Source organism: Siphateles boraxobius, unplaced genomic scaffold (genome assembly GCF_051911475.1).
Source record: "Siphateles boraxobius isolate OS27281-9 unplaced genomic scaffold, OSU_SipBor_1 65, whole genome shotgun sequence".
NCBI lineage: Eukaryota > Metazoa > Chordata > Actinopteri > Cypriniformes > Leuciscidae > Siphateles > Siphateles boraxobius.
Genome location: NW_027509192.1, coordinates 15342518 through 15359961, shown reverse-complemented (window position 1 = coordinate 15359961; position 17444 = coordinate 15342518). Strand labels below are relative to the sequence as shown.

General features: G+C 38.1%; 1 protein-coding gene across 1 annotated transcript in view; it reads left to right on the top strand.

Moving 5' to 3' along the window:
* ces2b (carboxylesterase 2b) overlaps positions 1–17444 on the top strand; it is a 45111-nt gene that overhangs the window by 27153 nt on the left and 514 nt on the right. The window contains exons 17-36 of the mRNA XM_077211252.1: positions 2955–3108; positions 3233–3337; positions 3440–3538; positions 3749–3895; positions 4026–4103; positions 4657–4804; positions 4897–5046; positions 5213–5285; positions 6336–6496; positions 6668–6857; positions 6936–7077; positions 7155–7288; positions 8495–8648; positions 8757–8861; positions 8935–9036; positions 10392–10535; positions 11056–11133; positions 11229–11376; positions 17146–17295; positions 17369–17441. Coding sequence (XP_077067367.1) covers positions 2955–3108; positions 3233–3337; positions 3440–3538; positions 3749–3895; positions 4026–4103; positions 4657–4804; positions 4897–5046; positions 5213–5285; positions 6336–6496; positions 6668–6857; positions 6936–7077; positions 7155–7288; positions 8495–8648; positions 8757–8861; positions 8935–9036; positions 10392–10535; positions 11056–11133; positions 11229–11376; positions 17146–17295; positions 17369–17441 — 2535 coding nt within the window. The remainder of the gene's footprint in view (positions 1–2954; positions 3109–3232; positions 3338–3439; positions 3539–3748; positions 3896–4025; positions 4104–4656; positions 4805–4896; positions 5047–5212; positions 5286–6335; positions 6497–6667; positions 6858–6935; positions 7078–7154; positions 7289–8494; positions 8649–8756; positions 8862–8934; positions 9037–10391; positions 10536–11055; positions 11134–11228; positions 11377–17145; positions 17296–17368; positions 17442–17444) is intronic.

The window sequence follows — 17444 nt, the reverse complement described above, 5'->3', positions numbered from 1 at the left end:
GGGGACTGGAAGACGGGCACGCTTTGGGGATGGTCCTGGCTCGGTGGGACTTAACCCTTTCCTCCTCTGCTCCACTTTTGGCTGGGGCTAGACGGGTGCTGAGGCTGGCCTGGGTCACTTCTGAGTCGACTGGGCCATCTTGAAGAGACTGGAGGCAGTGGAGGAGCTGGCACTTTTGGTGAAGAAGTGATGCATAGCCTGCGATGAGGGACTTATAGGCCACGATGTAGCGCTGCACCGCGGAGCCAAACAGGCCCGACGGGACAGTCGAAAAGAGTTGTCCTGTCAGCGTCTTTGACCTCTGTGAGATTAAGCCACAAGTGGCGATCCAAAAGTAGTGGTGGCTTTTGTAGTGCGCAGTGCCAAGTCCGGTGCATTGCGCAGCTTCTTAAACAGTGTGGAGTCGGTGTGGCCATCAGCGGCGAATACTCTGGAGGTGAGCGCTGAGGTGGTTCTGCAGGGCTTGGAGGGGTGACTAGCTTTAGTCTTCTGGCTGATAGCTCTTATGGGGCCAAACAGTCCAAGCCGAGCTCTTCTAGGCGGCAGAGGGACGGAGTCATCGCCAGAGTTCGCCCACTCTTCGCACTCAGAGGTGGCCAGAGACATTGAGTGTAACTCTTTATCAGACCCGCCAAACCAGACCATGCCACTCGCACCAGATGAGCATTGATGGGCGTTGATCCTTGCAGGTGAAGAACGAAGGGGACTCGTCGCTTTGGGGGGGAGAGTGAGGCACGCAGGTGCTGGGCCGACGTGAGCTCCCTTCTGTCTTTCTGCTCAACTCTTTCGCCTTGGCTTGAAAGGGGAAGGAGTTGAGGGAGCGGCCGGTTCACTGAAGAGCGCGACCCCAGGCAGGAGATACACTCTCGATGCTCAACTAGAGCAGGCAGGTGAACCCTGCACAAGCCGCATTCGTGGTGCGACATTTGCATCAACGATGCCATGAAATTTGATCTTAAATTTGCTCTTTTATCAATCCCCGGATGGCCACAGGACAGATTGCTCATTCATAACGGTTTATATTTTAGGATGTATATGATGTCATAGTTTAAGATTGAAAGTCCAGATTTGGGGAAAAATCTGTATGTAAAAGGTATTTGAAAGGTAGCAAAAATAAAACATGGCATGATAAAAATATCCCAATATAGTTGTAATGGGATCTTCATTACAACAAAAAATTCTAAAAATCTTCAAATCTGTTAAAGAACCATCTGAGATTTAAAAGTGCCTGAAATAGAAGAAACTCTGACATTGTAAGGAACCTAGCTATATGAAATATTAATAATAAATAATTACTTGTTATGATTAATTATGAATATTTGGGTCAGTTAATTGGATTAACTTGACATGGCTAAATTAATATTATAATCAATTAATCAGTTCGTCCAACGAACTCTTTTGATTATTAATTTATTCTAAGAAAAGGGTATCTTCCCTGGCCACAGAAGAATAATTATTTTTTAGCATGTTCAGCGTTTTGAGCATGTAGCAAGAACAAAAACCGTAAAGGGACTTCGTATTGCAAGCAAATCAGAACCAAATACATAAAGTGCATAAGTTTTATTATCTAAATGATAAACATAAATAAACTAAACACACATATATACAGAAATACAGAAATAGGTTAATGATAGGATTAAATTGGAAACCGGAAAAAGGGACTATGAGAAGAACAATCAGAATTTAATTTTCACATTTCATTGAATTGAATACTTGCATTTGTAGTGGGAACAATTCTTGAAGTTGTTGAAAATTTAAGTCGTTGATGGTTCCGGCAGTGTCAAGTGGAAGTTGGTTGAGATTTCTCTTTCTCCAGGAACGCATGGCTGGTTTGGTCAAGGCCTGGGGCCCTGTTGAGGCCACGCCGAGCACCCAGGAGAAGTGAGGAAGTCGGAAGAGTGGGTGATTGGAGTTGTTGTTGGTTAGAGTCTTTGTTCCAAAACTCCTGAGATTGTCCTTGGTTCTTTGTGAGAGAGTCTTCTCTCTCCTGCCTAAGCCCATATCTGGTTGGATCGAGGCCTGCTGGGCCCTGGGGCCCCCGTGGAGGGGGTCCCCCAGTATCACCAGAACAGTGTTGCGGCTGAATGAAAGAACTAAGAGAGGGAGGTCACATTTGGACTGTCTCTAATAAAGCCTGGAAAAGATCCTCGCCTAAGGGTTGAACTCAACCAATAAGAAAGGTGCCATGTCTGAGATGGAAAGTGGCTCTTAGTTGATTTACGAGTCTTGTCCCACGCATGGTTATACCTTCATTAATGCTCAGATAGCTATAACACATCCACACTGCATTCTAGAAGAAGGTGATGTACATCAAAGTGTGAGTCCTTAAATGAGGATTAATTAGGTAGGAGGCATGAGACAGGTGAGGTTACATTGATTGTTGGTTGGTTGTATACCAGGGTACATACCATAATATATACCTAATAGTACACGAGACAGTAAACCATTTACACTGTTTCTTTCACAGTTTTATGCATGTTCATTTATAGATCAGTTAGTCTATGATTAATGCAGCAAAGTCTGTTTTAAAGAGGGTTTCTGTTTTCCATTGTCTCTCTCTTGTGCATGTGGCCACATTCCTCGGAGGTTGTAAAATCTCCTTATCAGCCCTTGTAACATGGCACGGTTTCTGCCCTTGCGTTCGTTCATTTGGGCTGTTAGTTTTGGAGTTTCATAAACCTTTGTATATAATGAATAATTAGTGTGTGTCTGATTGGTCCATACCCTACACATATAAAAACAATATTTGCACTGGAAGAATTAGGGAAAACTTTCGCCTTCGTGTGAAATTCCAGAAGCATGAATTCCCTTTTGAAATTACTAGATTTTGCTGTGAAAATTCACGAGTAACAGTAAATGTGACTGCACCTTTAGTTGTATAGAATAGTTGTAGACTATTTTCCATGTTTTGAACATTGTCTCTAAGACCTTGTATTCGATAAATGACCATTTAGCACAGGAGATGAACATGCACCAGGAAACTATGGTCTTCTGGACCAGGTGGCTGCACTTCATTGGGTCCAGGAGAACATCCACAGCTTTGGGGGCGACCCTGGATTAGTGACCATCTTTGGAGAGTCTGCTGGAGGAGTCAGTGTGTCTTTACATGTAAGAATTTAGTTGTTGGGGTCATGCAATGATTAGGGACTTGTATAGATCCTCTGATCTATGACTTTACAAACGGCTTCTATATACCTGTGTGTTTTAAAAAATTTCTCTACATATTCTATAGGTTCTTTCTCCATTATCTGCAAATCTGTTTCGCTATGCTATTGCAGAGAGCGGTACGGCAGCAATGGATGCTATCATGATTCCCAACCCTCTGCCAACAGCCCAAGTACATTTCACAAATTCATTACAAATTCAAAGTTACGATTTTCATTTTCTTTCACTGTGACTTACAGATATTTAATCAAAATGTATGAACATCTTTCTGTAGTATGTGGGAAATGCATCTGGCTGTGATATTTCCAGCACAAAGAAGATCGTTGACTGTGTTATGCAGATGTCAGAAGAGGACATTTTAAAGATTGCTAGGGTTTGCATTGCAACCATACATTCATCTATCAATCCTTAAACATGAAATGTTTATATTTAATAGAATTTGATTAATTGTTTTCATTTTTTACTTTCTGTAAAAAAAACATTGTCACACCATTAAGTGATTAATATCAGTATTAATAATAATATTAATACAGATAATTTCTGTGCTAAATGTGTGTTTACATATGTTGGGCTTATAATACAGGAACAACTAATGCTTCGTTTTGGAGTGACAGTGGATGGCCAGTTCCTTCCGAAATCTGTAGAGGAGCTTCTTCAATCCCACCAGTTTAATAAAGTACCTCTGATCACTGGAGTTACTGATGATGACGGTGGCTATATATTACCTAATGTAATGGAAATGTTTCTTTTTACATCATTTTACTGTAAAACATTGATTTAAAGTCATAGATTATTTCCAAAATATGAAATCTCTGAATGCGTGTAAGAGAACTTAATATTCAAAAACAATTTTTCTGTAGGTTCTTGGACCCCCAGGGTGGATAGATGGAATGGACAGAGAGCAGATCATGACAATTTTGCCTTCATTTTATTCTGATGTAAGACATTATTTTTGCATATTTTTTTTCAAGATGAAAAAGTTTGAAAAGTATCAGTAATAAGTATATCTACAAAGTGCATGGTAGAACAGTTAACAATCTATCAACGTAATTGTTTTCTACACAGAAAAAGGAAAAAAAAGGAATATTATTTTGGTTAATTTTATTTAGTTTCATTTGCCCCTATCAATAGTTGCTGCATTTATTTGTGGCATCCCCCAGGGTTTTATTCTAGGTCCACTCCTGTTTTAGTTGTGTGTTCATTTTAGGTAATGCAATCACAAAGCATTGTTTTTTTAAAAGTTTTTATTATTTGTTATTACAGTTATGCAAACGTATATCCCACTGTAGATTACTATTACTTCTAAAGATCAAAACTTTGTAAAAAGACTGATCTGTTATTTTACACAATGGAAATACCAAGTTTCAGGACATGACTGAAATACTGGCTACAAAAATACATTTAAATCATCGAGGATAAATTATGCTGTGTTGCTTAAAATGTTAAACGGAAAATAAAAAAAACTATTAATTTAAATATCACTTCCTTTAGCTTCAGAATCAGGCGATTGCTGAGTTTGTTTTAAATGAGTATCTTGGGACATCCACTGACAGGATCAAAATCCGAGATGGCTTTCAAGAGATGATTGGTGACTTTTTTTTCAACATCCCAGCTCGCAAAGTAGCGAATTACCACAGAGGTGAGAGTTAACTCTATGTATGCATCACTGTGCCACTGTGCACCAATTATGCCAGTTTATTTCATTCAATTCATGTAATTTTCCCTTAATAGATGCTGGTGCACCAGTGTATGTGTATGAATTCCAACATCCTCCCAGTATGCTTCAAAACAAAAGACCCAGTTTTGTTGGAAGTGACCATGGAGATGAAGTTTTTTTTGTTTTTGGTTACTGCTTTGGAAATGGACATATAACTATGAATGGTACAGCCTAATTTATATAAAATAATAGTTTTTTTAGTATTCAAGTTCTAACTGCAGTCTCATTGTTTTTTTGTTGAAAATATTTAACTGGAACTATACTGTCAAAGTAATGAGATATTGGCTACTTTTTAAGTCTCTTAAATATTCTTTCTTCTTCATAATTCAGAAAAACAAACAGAAGAAGAAAATGAACTATGTAAAACTACCATGGCTTATTGGGGAAACTTTGCCCGCACTGGGTGAGTGATTACATCAGTGATAAAACAGTCCCTTCTAGGCTAAAGGTCTAGTATACATTTTTTCTAAATCGTTGTTAAACACTGTTGATATCAACTCAAACAAACACACCCCTCCCTTCATTGCTCCACCCATAAAATGCACGAATGCGCAATGCAGGAAGTGTTTCATTGTAGCAGAAGCGAAGCAAAATAATGCTTCGCGATGACGAATGAATGATAAGGAAGCACAAAAAAATGAACATGCAGTACACAAGAGTAAACAAGCAAGAGTTGGTTGTTAGTCGCGGGCAGCACACCAGCTCCAGACAAACAATGACACTAAAAACCAATGTTACTTGCGTATATAGAGCAGAAACATTTTTACCTCGAAATCACCTCGACTTCCATTTTTAGGCATTCCCGCTTAGGTCTCTCCAGCGCTGGAAAGCTTTTTCTAATATTAACGTGGGTCCTAAAGCTCTTGCCTGATGATATCCCCTTCTTTTTCCAGTGATATTGCTCTGAACCTGTCTCTTTTGTAAGTCTCTCTTTTCTTCCATCTCCTTCTTGCTCCGCTTACTCTCCTCCTCATCATGAGTGGACACGCCCCCTCCTGCTGATTGGCTACAAGCTTGTTGTGCTGCTCGATCCAATGCACTTTCAACAGTGTTTTTCAAAAATCACTTACTGCACCTTTAAGGAACAAAATGTCACTGAATGTTACTATTGATATTAATGTCACTTAATTAATAAATGAGTTCTTCATAGACATTTACAAATAAAGGAGTATGTAGAAATGCACCATTACAACAGTGGTCTTGATAATGACCATCTTTCATTTGTGTTTTTATATTGTGGTAAAACCACTGACTTTCTAGTATTTTTTTACTTTACACTTTTATCAATTTCTCAAGTCAGTGTTTTTTTTTACCACAAATTGTTTTTAGCAAGTTACATTTCCTATGGTCTAAGTCAGAGAAACAAAAAAATGAACATTAGTTATATGACAGTATTGCAAGTGATACTTTTACATTATAATGTCTGTTTTTCTGTGTTTGTCATTGACGTCAGGTCTCCGAATGGTCCGGGCCTCACAAAGTGGCCTGAATATGGAGCTGAGGCGGAGTATCTCGGCATTGGACTGGAACAGAAACCTGGCAAAAACATTAAGGGACAACACTTCACTTTCATGACTCAAAAACTTCCACAGATTATAAAAGAGTGGAATGAAGGCAAGTTATCAATTTCAGAATATATACATATTTATATATATATATATTTTTTTTTTGTTGTTGTCATAAAACCATAATTTATTTGCTAAGTGCAAGTCAAATTGGATATTTTTTGCCTAATGCAAACTATTTTAAATCTTTATATTATATTATTATTGGTTTTCTTGACAGGACCTGTAGTGCAAACAAAATTAGGATATTTAAGAGGTGCCTTCCTGACTGTGAAGGGCAAGGAAACCGTCATCAATAGCTATCTAGGTGTACCGTTTGCAAGGCCCCCAGTGGGATCTCTGAGACTGGCTCGGCCCCAGCCTGCAGAGAAATGGCAAGGGGAGAGAGATGCAACCAAACAGCCACCGATGTGAGATGCCACACAACCGTATTTAAATTCAAATGTGTTTAGACATCTCCAGTATCTAATGTACCGTGGATTCTTTAGGTGCATTCAGGACAGGCAAGTGAGTCTCGTTGAGCTAGAGTTTCTCTCTATGGATGTGGAGATTCCTGAGGTCTCAGAGGACTGCTTGTATCTCAACATTTACACTCCAGTCCAACCTGGTGAAGAAGACGCCAAGTTGCCAGTAAGTTCAACAACAGCTTTTTGGGATTGAACATCCTCATAGAAATTGGGTCGAGAATGTTTCCACTTGTTTTCTAGGTCATGGTTTGGATTCATGGTGGAGGACTTTCTCTTGGTTCAGCTTCAGTGTACGATGGCTCCGTTCTCTCAGCGTATCAGGATGTGGTCGTGGTGCTCATTCAGTACAGATTGGGACTGCTGGGATTCTTAAGGTTGGTGCCATAAATTATTTCACAGCTGCAGTTTCCCTGGATCATATGAAATGCTTAATGAAAGCGGAAAGATTTTAATTTATTATTATGAGTTTCGAATATTTGATTTGACAGCAATTTGATTCCAGTGTGATTCTTAAATAAATGAAGCAGTGCATAATGAAATCTGTAAAGTGGTTTTTGGTACAATTCATAATATTTTCATGAATTTCTTTTTATTATTATGGCAGTTCGAGCATAAAACCTCTATGCATAAAAGCAGAGTCACTTCATGTTACATTGTTATTACATCAGATGCTTTATAGTTATTAAAATAAATATTTAGATATATTATAATATTTAGTATTCAACAAATAAAATTCAGAATTCAATGAATGCAGCAGAAGCAACAACAATAATAGTAACAGTATACAAAATAAAACAAATGTATTTTATACACAAAAATGTCTCTATTTGTACAAATTGCTGCACATTCGTTGAATTCTGCACACATAATTTAAATCAATTTGTTTGTGGATAGTAGCCTAAAACATATCTGCAACATTTCTCAAGTTCACGGATAATTGTGTGTGCATTTATTAATCAATATGATACCAAAATATTCATAAAGTATACTACAAAAATCAGATAAGTCCAGAATATGGACGCAAAGCGTTTAATTTGACGTTAAGCATTTTCCTCCCATAGAAACTCATTATAAGAACGCTAAATGTAGCTTAATGCATATTAGAATGTCCCCTTATTATGTTGAAATAACGAGATACTTATGTCGAAATAACGAGATATTAAGTCGAAATAATGAGATATGTCGAAATAATGAGATGTCGAAATGACTTAAGTCGAAATAACAAGATATGTCGAAATAACAAGATTTTTATGTCGAAATAACGAGATATTTATGTCGGAATAACGAGATATGCCGTAATAACGAGATATTATGTCGAAATAACGAGATATGCCGAAATAACGAGATATTATGTCGAAATAATGAGATATTATGTCGAAATAACGAGATAAGTTTTTTGTTTTGTTTTTTTTCATCTTGCGGTTCAGGGCTTCCGTAAATTTTGGCTTCAGTTTTCATTAAAAAAACAACAACTCTATTTTGGTGTAACACTAGTACACATGATTTAAGCCCTATTATGTGAATACATTTTTCTGTATTTAATTATAGATTCAGATAAAAGTTTTCTTTTCTTTTTGCAGCACAGGAGATGAACATGCGCCAGGAAACTATGGTCTTCTGGACCAGGTGGCTGCACTTCGATGGGTCCAGGAGAACATCCACAGTTTCGGTGGAGATCCTGGATCAGTGACCATCTTCGGAGAGTCTGCTGGAGGAGTCAGTGTATCCACGCTGGTGTGCATCTTTATTTAGATACTGTAGGAACAATAATTAAGCTGTAATGATTGCAAAATTATTTGTATTGAATGATGGAGTCACTTTCTGTGTCATTATGTCTTTAAGATTCTTTCACCATTGGCTTCTGGTCTGTTTCATCAAGCCATTGCAGAAAGCGGAACTGCCTTTTGGCATGGTTTAGTGATGGCTAATCCTTTGCTGATAGCCCAGGTATCATTTCCTTTCATGATCTACTTATATTTCTATATTTCTTCTTAAGTCCTCATGTTGATGATCATTGCAGAATGCAGCCGAATCATGCAACTGTGACAGTAGCAGTTCATCAAAGATCGTTGACTGCATCTTGGGCTGGTCTGATGAGGAAGTTCTGGAATGTTCCAAAAAGGTGCGAGATTTTCATAAAAATAATTAAGCCATTAAAGGGATAGTTCACCCAAAAATTTTTATTACCCCATGATTTACTCACCGTCAAGCCATCCTAGGTGTATACGACATTCTTCTTTCAGACGAATACAATCGGAGTTGTATTAAAGTGCCCCATTATGCTATTTTAAAGTTTTTTTGTTGTTGTTTTGGAGTCTCCTACAACAGGTTTACATGCATCAAAGGACAAAAAACAGTTTCATTTGCACATCACACATTTTGCATTGATTCTCAAACGAATCGTCAGTTGAACCAGTCTCTCTAAATCCCTCTTTCCGCAAGCTACTCTGCTCTGATTGGCCAGATAGCTCAGCTCATTATGTCGAAAACAAAAAGCCCATTGCCATAACTGAAGGTCAGCTCATGGTTTTTTAGTTACTGTCTTTAGTTTAAGGTGTCCAATGACGTTGATTTTACTGATATTTACTGAGTATTTTTCTAATTTATCGCGGTCAACATGCGGGAACTGTATCAATAACAGTGCAAACATTAGCCGAGCTATAGTGTGAATTACTGATGTAACATAAAGGTTGGTAAAACAATTCTTGCAGCATACTTACGAAAGACAATCTGCATTAATAGACACAGTTTTAGGTAATAGTGGCCCACAGCGGATTAGCAGAAGTATTTCAGCAAGACAGTAATAACGCGAGTTAGCCAGTTAGCAGGAGACCAACACAATATAAAACTCAAAACTAAGTATTTTGAACACCGGTAGAAAATATATACATCAATAATTAGTCATACTTACAGGTTGTGATTCTAAGAAGCAAGTTGGTCCAAATTAACTGGGTAACTACCCGTCTTTCAAGAGCAATATGCTAATGCTTCGTCTTGACGTCACAACGAAATGGCTTAGGACTCGTTTGAAAAAGAGTCGACTCTTACTTTAGAGAGACAATAAGTTTATATACGGTGCGCTTTCAGATTTAAAACTTTGCAGGGTGTTTTCATTCACATAGAGCTATGTTACACATTACATGAAAGGAAATGTTCAAAAATCTATAATGGGGCACTTGATTAAAGTGCTCCACACGGCTCTGCGGGGGTTAATAAAGGCCTTCTGAATTTTTCGAATTCAATGTACATTTAATTCAGTTTGTTGAACTAAAGAGTGCTTTTAGTTTAAATACATCTTTATATCTAATTTCATAATTCTATTGACTTTGAAATATGGTTTGAAGTGTACTGCCAAATGTACTGTGTCTTTGGTGGCCATTGGGTCTGTGAAAGCGCTATATAAATGCAGTCCATTTACTGACAATTATGAAAAACTGAAATATATACTCAAACTATAAACTGAAACTCTGTTCATAGTTCGAGATGATGCACTTCAGTGTTGCTGTGGATTCTCATTTCCTTCCCAAGCCTGTAGAGGAGATTATTCTGAAACAAGAGTTCAGTAAAGTTCCTCTCATCACTGGTATTACTAATGATGAGTTTGGCTATTTACTGCCCACAGTGAGTAAATATTACATTTATTATTATATTCAATGTCACACTCCAAACAACTATTATTTTAATAAAGAAAGCAACAGAAAATGCATTAGTATCCATGTTTGTTTGTTTTGTATGTAGGTGTATCTTTCACCTGGTGTGATTTTTACTTTAATTATTATTATTATTATTTTTACATCAAAAACTAAACAAAAAGGGTTATTCAAAGGTTGAAATACTTATGTATTTTTTAGACATGGGTAGTTCAGGTTACATCAATTGGAATAAATTAATAAATGTTGATATTAAGGTAAAATGCCTTTTTTAACCCTAAAGTTACCCTGTTATGCTACTGTATATTTGTTTTAAAGGTCTTTAAAAATAGAACATTCATTCACAAATTCAAGCTACCGTAATCAAAACGATTGTTGAAAATAAAAGGTATCAACTGTATGAAGTCAACACACAAAGAAAGATCTCAGATGCATTTATAATATTTTAGGTTTTATATTTTAATGCATAAATTTGAATTATTTCGCCTTAGTATTTTTTCGGTCCTGGATGGATTGATGGGATGGATAAAGAGCAAGCCACAAAAGCCTTGACGCTGACTTATCCTGACGTAAGATGCACATTTACATTATGTAATATTATTCTATCAGTTAATAGTTCAAATTTTTTTCTTTGAATCCTGTGCTTTGAACTCATTCCCTTTAGCCCAGTGATAGATGGATCATTGACCTGGTGGCAAATGAGTACCTGGGCGACATAAACGACCCCATTCAAATCAGAGACATTTATAGAGAGATGATGGGGGATGTGATTTTTAATATCCCCACCCTCCAACTGGCAAAATACCACAGCGGTGAGAAGCAATAATTTACTGATTCATTCATATTTACCTATTGCAACTGCAAATATGATGAAACCCTTTAACTATACACAGTGTTTACACAGTCATTTAACTATTTTCCTGCCAGTGTTTTTTTTGTGTTTTTTTAAGTTGCCAGTGTAGCTAATTAGCTCTATGAAATATTAATAACCAATCATAACTTGTTATAATTGATTATGAATATTTGTGTCAGTTAATCAGGTTAACTTGATGTAGCTACATTAACATTACAACCAATTACTCAGTTAATCCTGTGAACCCTCAATATTGGTTATTAATTAATTAATAGAAATGTACATTTCCGGGGCATAGGAAATGTTTTTCTTACTAAGTACTACTAAGAGCAAGTAGTTAAGATCGATATGATTAGTGTCTCCGGATATGAGCTTGAGGCACGGACAACTTTACGTGTGATACGAACAAGACTTTATTAACTAGACTAAACATTTAAACTACTCTAACATACACATACATGCATGCATACAGTTTACCAAGGGAAAGAGAGCTGAAGAAGAATACAGGAAAGCAAGAAGTTATAGCATTGTTTGAAATTCAGCAGATCAACAGCCTTGAGCAAACCATCAGTTTAGTTCTAACACGTCCTTCTTTAAAAGGTGCAAGGATACTTAATGTATCGAATAATGAGACTAAGTTTGATACTTGCATGTCTCTGGCCCATTTGAATTAAACTGTCCTGATGCAATTTGTTGAGGCTCCAGTTGATCTCTGCTGATGTTGTTTTGATGAGAGAACCAGTTGAAGTCAGAGGATTTTTGGTGAATGGAAAGACAAGGCCACAGCCTGGCACAAGCTTGGGGGTCCTTAGAAAACTTCTAGTTTAGCATCATCTTCACATCAGAACTTCTCAGGAAGGACCAAGAGAAAGAGAGGGCTAAGAAAGGTAAGAGAGCAAAAAGCCAAGAGGATCAAGTGGGTCCAGAGAGTCAAGAGAGAGAGCTGATCTTGTGCTCAGATTTTACGACCCTTTGTGTTCGAGCAAAGCGTTTTAATCTGTAATTTCACTGGGTGTTCAAGAAAAAGAATCTTCAAGATTCTTATAATACCCATGCATCACAAAGTTACAGGCCTGATAGCGCTCCGGCGCCACGCCGGATTTCCATCGTACAGATGTGTCTGCCAAAAAAAAAAAAAAGCAACAGCAAAAGAAGCGGAGTTCGACCAATCATAGCGCTGGGTTCATTCCCCAAATAGCAACCGGGTATGATTAAAAGATGCGTAAGGCCTATCATTAAAAAGAGACTGAAAATCGACAGCAATAAAGAAGTCCGCTCGATCCCGCTTCCACTCCCGCGGCCGCCTCTGACTGAGTTCATGAGCGAGGACAGTAGGCTACAGTAGTCACGGCACTTCTGACTCCTGAAGGTAAACGGGCTGGGGTGGATGTGGAAAGTTGAAGTATTGTATTGAGTTAACTTAATCTGGATTTTATCATCACACGGAGTGATCGCAATCGCATGGGTTATCTTAAAATACTCTGTCATTCATGTCACTCAGATAAGATGAAGACATCATACAGCCATGCAAATTATAAAAAGCTTAAGTATTGATGAACAATAAATCTAAATAAAATTAAAATCTCTATTGCTTACTGATTATGAAAGTGCTGTGATTTGTGGATTAATTTACTGATAAGCGCGAGTCTGCAAACAGGCGTTTATTTATTCATTCTCAGTGTTGAGAAACGTAGCCTGCATGTGTTACGTTATTGTGTTATAATAACTAAAGTACCTAATTGTTACATAATAATTTTGTATGAAAACTAGCACGTTACTTGTGGATAAGAAACCGTTGTATCAGTGCTGCGCGAGCTCTCTCTCCCACAAACACAGACAGTAAAATGTAAAATGAAAATTGACGAACTCTTTTGTTCTTGGTTGTGTTTTTTTTTCCTGTCAAAATGCCAGAAAGCATTTTTTATTATCCATCCCGTATTTTTAAAATTCGTTAAATGACGGACGTTTTACTATTAACACAGCCGTATGTCAGATTCTTCTAACATATAGGCTACTTGATATTCTTTTTGGAATAAGTGATTCGTTTTGCTATTATTTGTCCTGTGACAGGACTCCTGTCTATTGATTGTCAACTATTTTCTATAAGTATGTTTGTATTGGCTAACGTTTATTCAGCTAATGCGTGTCCTGTTCAAATGTGCAATGTTCAAATGCAAAGACAGCACGGCACAAATAAAAGCCCTTTTTTCTTTTCTTTTTCTTTTTCTTTTTTGTAGGCTATCATATTTGGATATTGGAATAAAAAATTAAGTAGAACTATCTTAAATGTACAAATGTTTTTTTTTTTTACTGTTTTCTAGGGGTTTCTTAATTTTAGACTAGTTGACCTGCACTGCAATGTATTTTTTTCATGATTAATATTGCATTCCAAAATAATGTGTGCTGGTCAACTAGTCTAAAATTAAGAAACCCCTAGAATCCCCTAGGATTTGGGTCAAATTCAAAAAACTTTAGAAGTCAAGAGTTATGAAGATAGGCATGTGTTTGTGTGTGTCTTGCATTCTCAAAAAATAATGACAAAAATATATGACAACAATATAAGAAGACTAGAAGAACAATCGCTCATCACTTTGTGTCAGAAATTAGCGGAGGATAAACTCGCCCTTACGCATCTGTCCCAGGGAAAAAAGTTCAGGCTCAGAATTTTTTTCTACTATCACCCCTGAAGTTAGCAAAATGTAATGTAAATTAACAAATGGAGAACGAAGATTGGAGTTTATAGAGATCAAAAATGCCACACATAAGATTTTGGTTAACCCTAGTATGCAAAGTCTAAAACATTAACCCATTAGAGTTTACAAAAAAACATAGGCCAAAGCAACATAAAAAGGAAAATCATGAGATGAGAAAATTAGATACATGTGTTCTACAGTGTTCAGACAGTGTTCATTCATAAAATTCCCAACATGTAGAAAAGAATGCACTTTCAGGAGTTTTAGCTCAGCTTAAATAAATAAATAAAAAGGAAGAGAGCTTAAATAGCCACGCTTGCCCGTCTCCCCTTGTGCCCTCAGGGGGCCGTTCTGCCAACCCCGCCACCTCAGGTGCTGCGGGGCTCAGCGGTCCCCAGCAATCCTCTGAGGAGGATTGAAGAACTGCTAGTTAGGTTGTTCCCAGCCAGTTTGCCGCTTCATGTTCGACCACTACCAGAGGCCAGTCTCGAGAGGCTGGTTCCTTTAGTAGATTTTCTGGCAGTGTGGAAGCTACTGCCAAATATATCTCATTGGATCCTGCTCACGATACAAAAGGGTTACAGAATTCAGGTCGGTTCTCGTCCAGCCAGATTTCCAGGGGTCCTCCCTACGGTGGTGGACCCCGAGCAGGCTCTGGTTACAGAGCAAGAAGTACAGACTTTTCTACGAAAGGAGGCTATAGAACAGGTTTCTCCTCCCAGCATGGAGGATATTACAGCCGGTACTTCATTGTCCCAAAGGAGGATGGAAGGGTTACGTCCAATTTTTAGATTTGTGCTGTAGGGAAGCTCAAATTCAAGATGCTTACTCTCAAGAAAATCGTGTCACAAATCAGGTCCGAGGACTGTTTTGTTACGATAGATCTAAAGGACGCATACTTCCACATATCCATCCTTCCACAACACAGGAAGTCCTTGAGGTTCGCTTTCGGGGGCAAAGCGTACCAATATCGGGTTCTCCCTTTCGGAAATGGGATAAAACAAGGCCAGTCACTCATTGTCTCACTGTTGGGTCTTATGACAGCTGCGTCCAACATAACTTCTGGCATGGAAATGATGGGGGTGTTTCGAGCACTCAAACACTTCCTCCCAGATGTGAGGGGCCATCATGTGCTTGTCCGCATAGACAACACTGCGGTGGTCTCTTATATCAACCATCAGGGGGTCTGACTCTGCGGCCGCGCCACCTATACAAACTGGCACACCAGATTGTCATGTGGGCCCAGGGGAAACTGCTTTCTCTGAGAGCAGTCTATATCCTTCGAGGAGCTGAGGTCCGGGGAATGGAGACTCCACACCCTCTAGAGACGACTCATTGTCTGATGTGGTTCTCCCCATACGTATCCAGCTCCCCTGGGGCTGGATGCCATGGTACAAATGTGGCCGAGACTACACCTGTACGCTTTTTTGTTCAGTTCTGGAGAGAGTTTGACAGGACGGGGCCCGTCTTCTGCTAGTAGCCCCCATTTTGGCCGGCCCAGGTATGGTTCTCGGACCTAGTCTCTCCTCGACGGCTCTCCTCTGGCGATTCTGCTCTGGAAGGACCTTCTCTCTCAGGCGAGCGGGTTGATCCTTCACCCCCTGCCCAGAATTGTAGAAACTGTGGGCTCGGCCTCTGAGGGGGCTCAGCTCATAAGTTCTCTCCGAGGACTTGAACCGAGGTTGTTGAGACCATCCTCCACTCCAGAGCTGTTTGTTTGCTTTGGGTCACCCATAAGGGGGTGCCCGGCATCTAAACGGGATCGCAAGTGGGTGATCGACGCCAATGACTTGCTTAGAAGTCGGTTGGTCAGCCTTCACCTTTGGCTGTACGGGCTCACTCACTAAGAGTATGGCTGCTTCTAAAGCATTATCGTCAGGAGTTCCCGGTTACACTTTATTTCGATAGTAACTTTAGACATTCTACTAACTTTTCAACTACATGTCAACTCACTGTAATTAGAGTATTAGTAGACTGTAGTAGACTTTCAGTAGACTGTTAGGTTATGGTTAGGTGTTAGGGTTCGGGTTTGGAGAACAAGTTGACTTGTAGTTGCAAAGTTACTTATAGTCAGTAGAATATCTGTTGGGGGACCAACAAAATAAAGTGTTGGCAGATATTAAGCAGACAGTCTAATAATACTCCAATGACAGTTAGTTGACATGTAGCTGCAACGTTACTTATAGTTAGTAGATGTCTAAGTTAGTAGATGTCTAAGTTAGTATAGTTAGTAGATGTCTTACCGAGTTCCCTCCAAGATGTTTGTGATGCGGTGGATTGTTAGCCTTGCCACACACATTCGTGAGATTTTATGACTCCAGGGGCGCATGTGCTTTCGTCTTAGTGTGCGCAGAGATTCACAAGTGCCTGTCCATTACATTTACATTTTTACAAAATTATAAACACTACCGGTCAAAAGTTTAGAATGATTTTTGAAGGATCATTTGACACTGAAGACTAGAGAAAAAAAATTTAGCGTTGATCACAGGAATAAATTACATTTAAAATATATTCAAATAGAAAATAGTTATTTTAAATTGTAATAGTATTTCTGTAATTTAATCAAATAAATGCATTAAAATGTAATTTTTAAATACAATAAAAAATCTTTAAGTTAATTGTTAAATTAGGCAAATGGTTAAATTTAATATATTAAAATACATTTCTTAATATTCATAATTTGTTTACATTTTTAATTCAATACAATTTAAAAACTTAAGCTCTAATGTTAAACATTTCAAAAATGCATTGAAATTATGTAGTTATATTTTATTAAAACAATGTTATTAAATAAATATTAAAGTATATTAAAATATCAAAACAAATGAAAATATTTTGTTATTTATATAAAAATATTTATATACTCATTTTAAGCCCTCATGTTAATCATTTCAGAATGCAGCCAAATCAGAGAGCGAGAGAGAAAACTTGTCTATAGTGCATGTTTACATGATCCTTTTGCTCCACAAAATCACAGTGAACTACTCTTTGAGTAAAAATGTCTTTAAAACCAAGGAACCCTGTTGTGATTTTAGCTTCAGGAGCGCCGGTTTACCTGTACGAGTTCCAGCATCCTCCCAGTATGATCCAGAAGAAAAGACCCAGCATTGTTGGAGTCGACCATGCGGATGAGCTTTTCTTTATTCAGGGAACCTGTTTTGCTAAAGCTCATCTCAAAGCCACCGGTAAGTCTTGTGATTACAAAAACAAATGAACTCTTTACTCTGACATGTTCATCTAATGGTTCAACCCCTTTAGCTCCTTTCACAAAGGAGGAGGAAGAGCTATGCAGGACTGTGATGGCCTACTGGGGGAACTTTGCACACACTGGGTA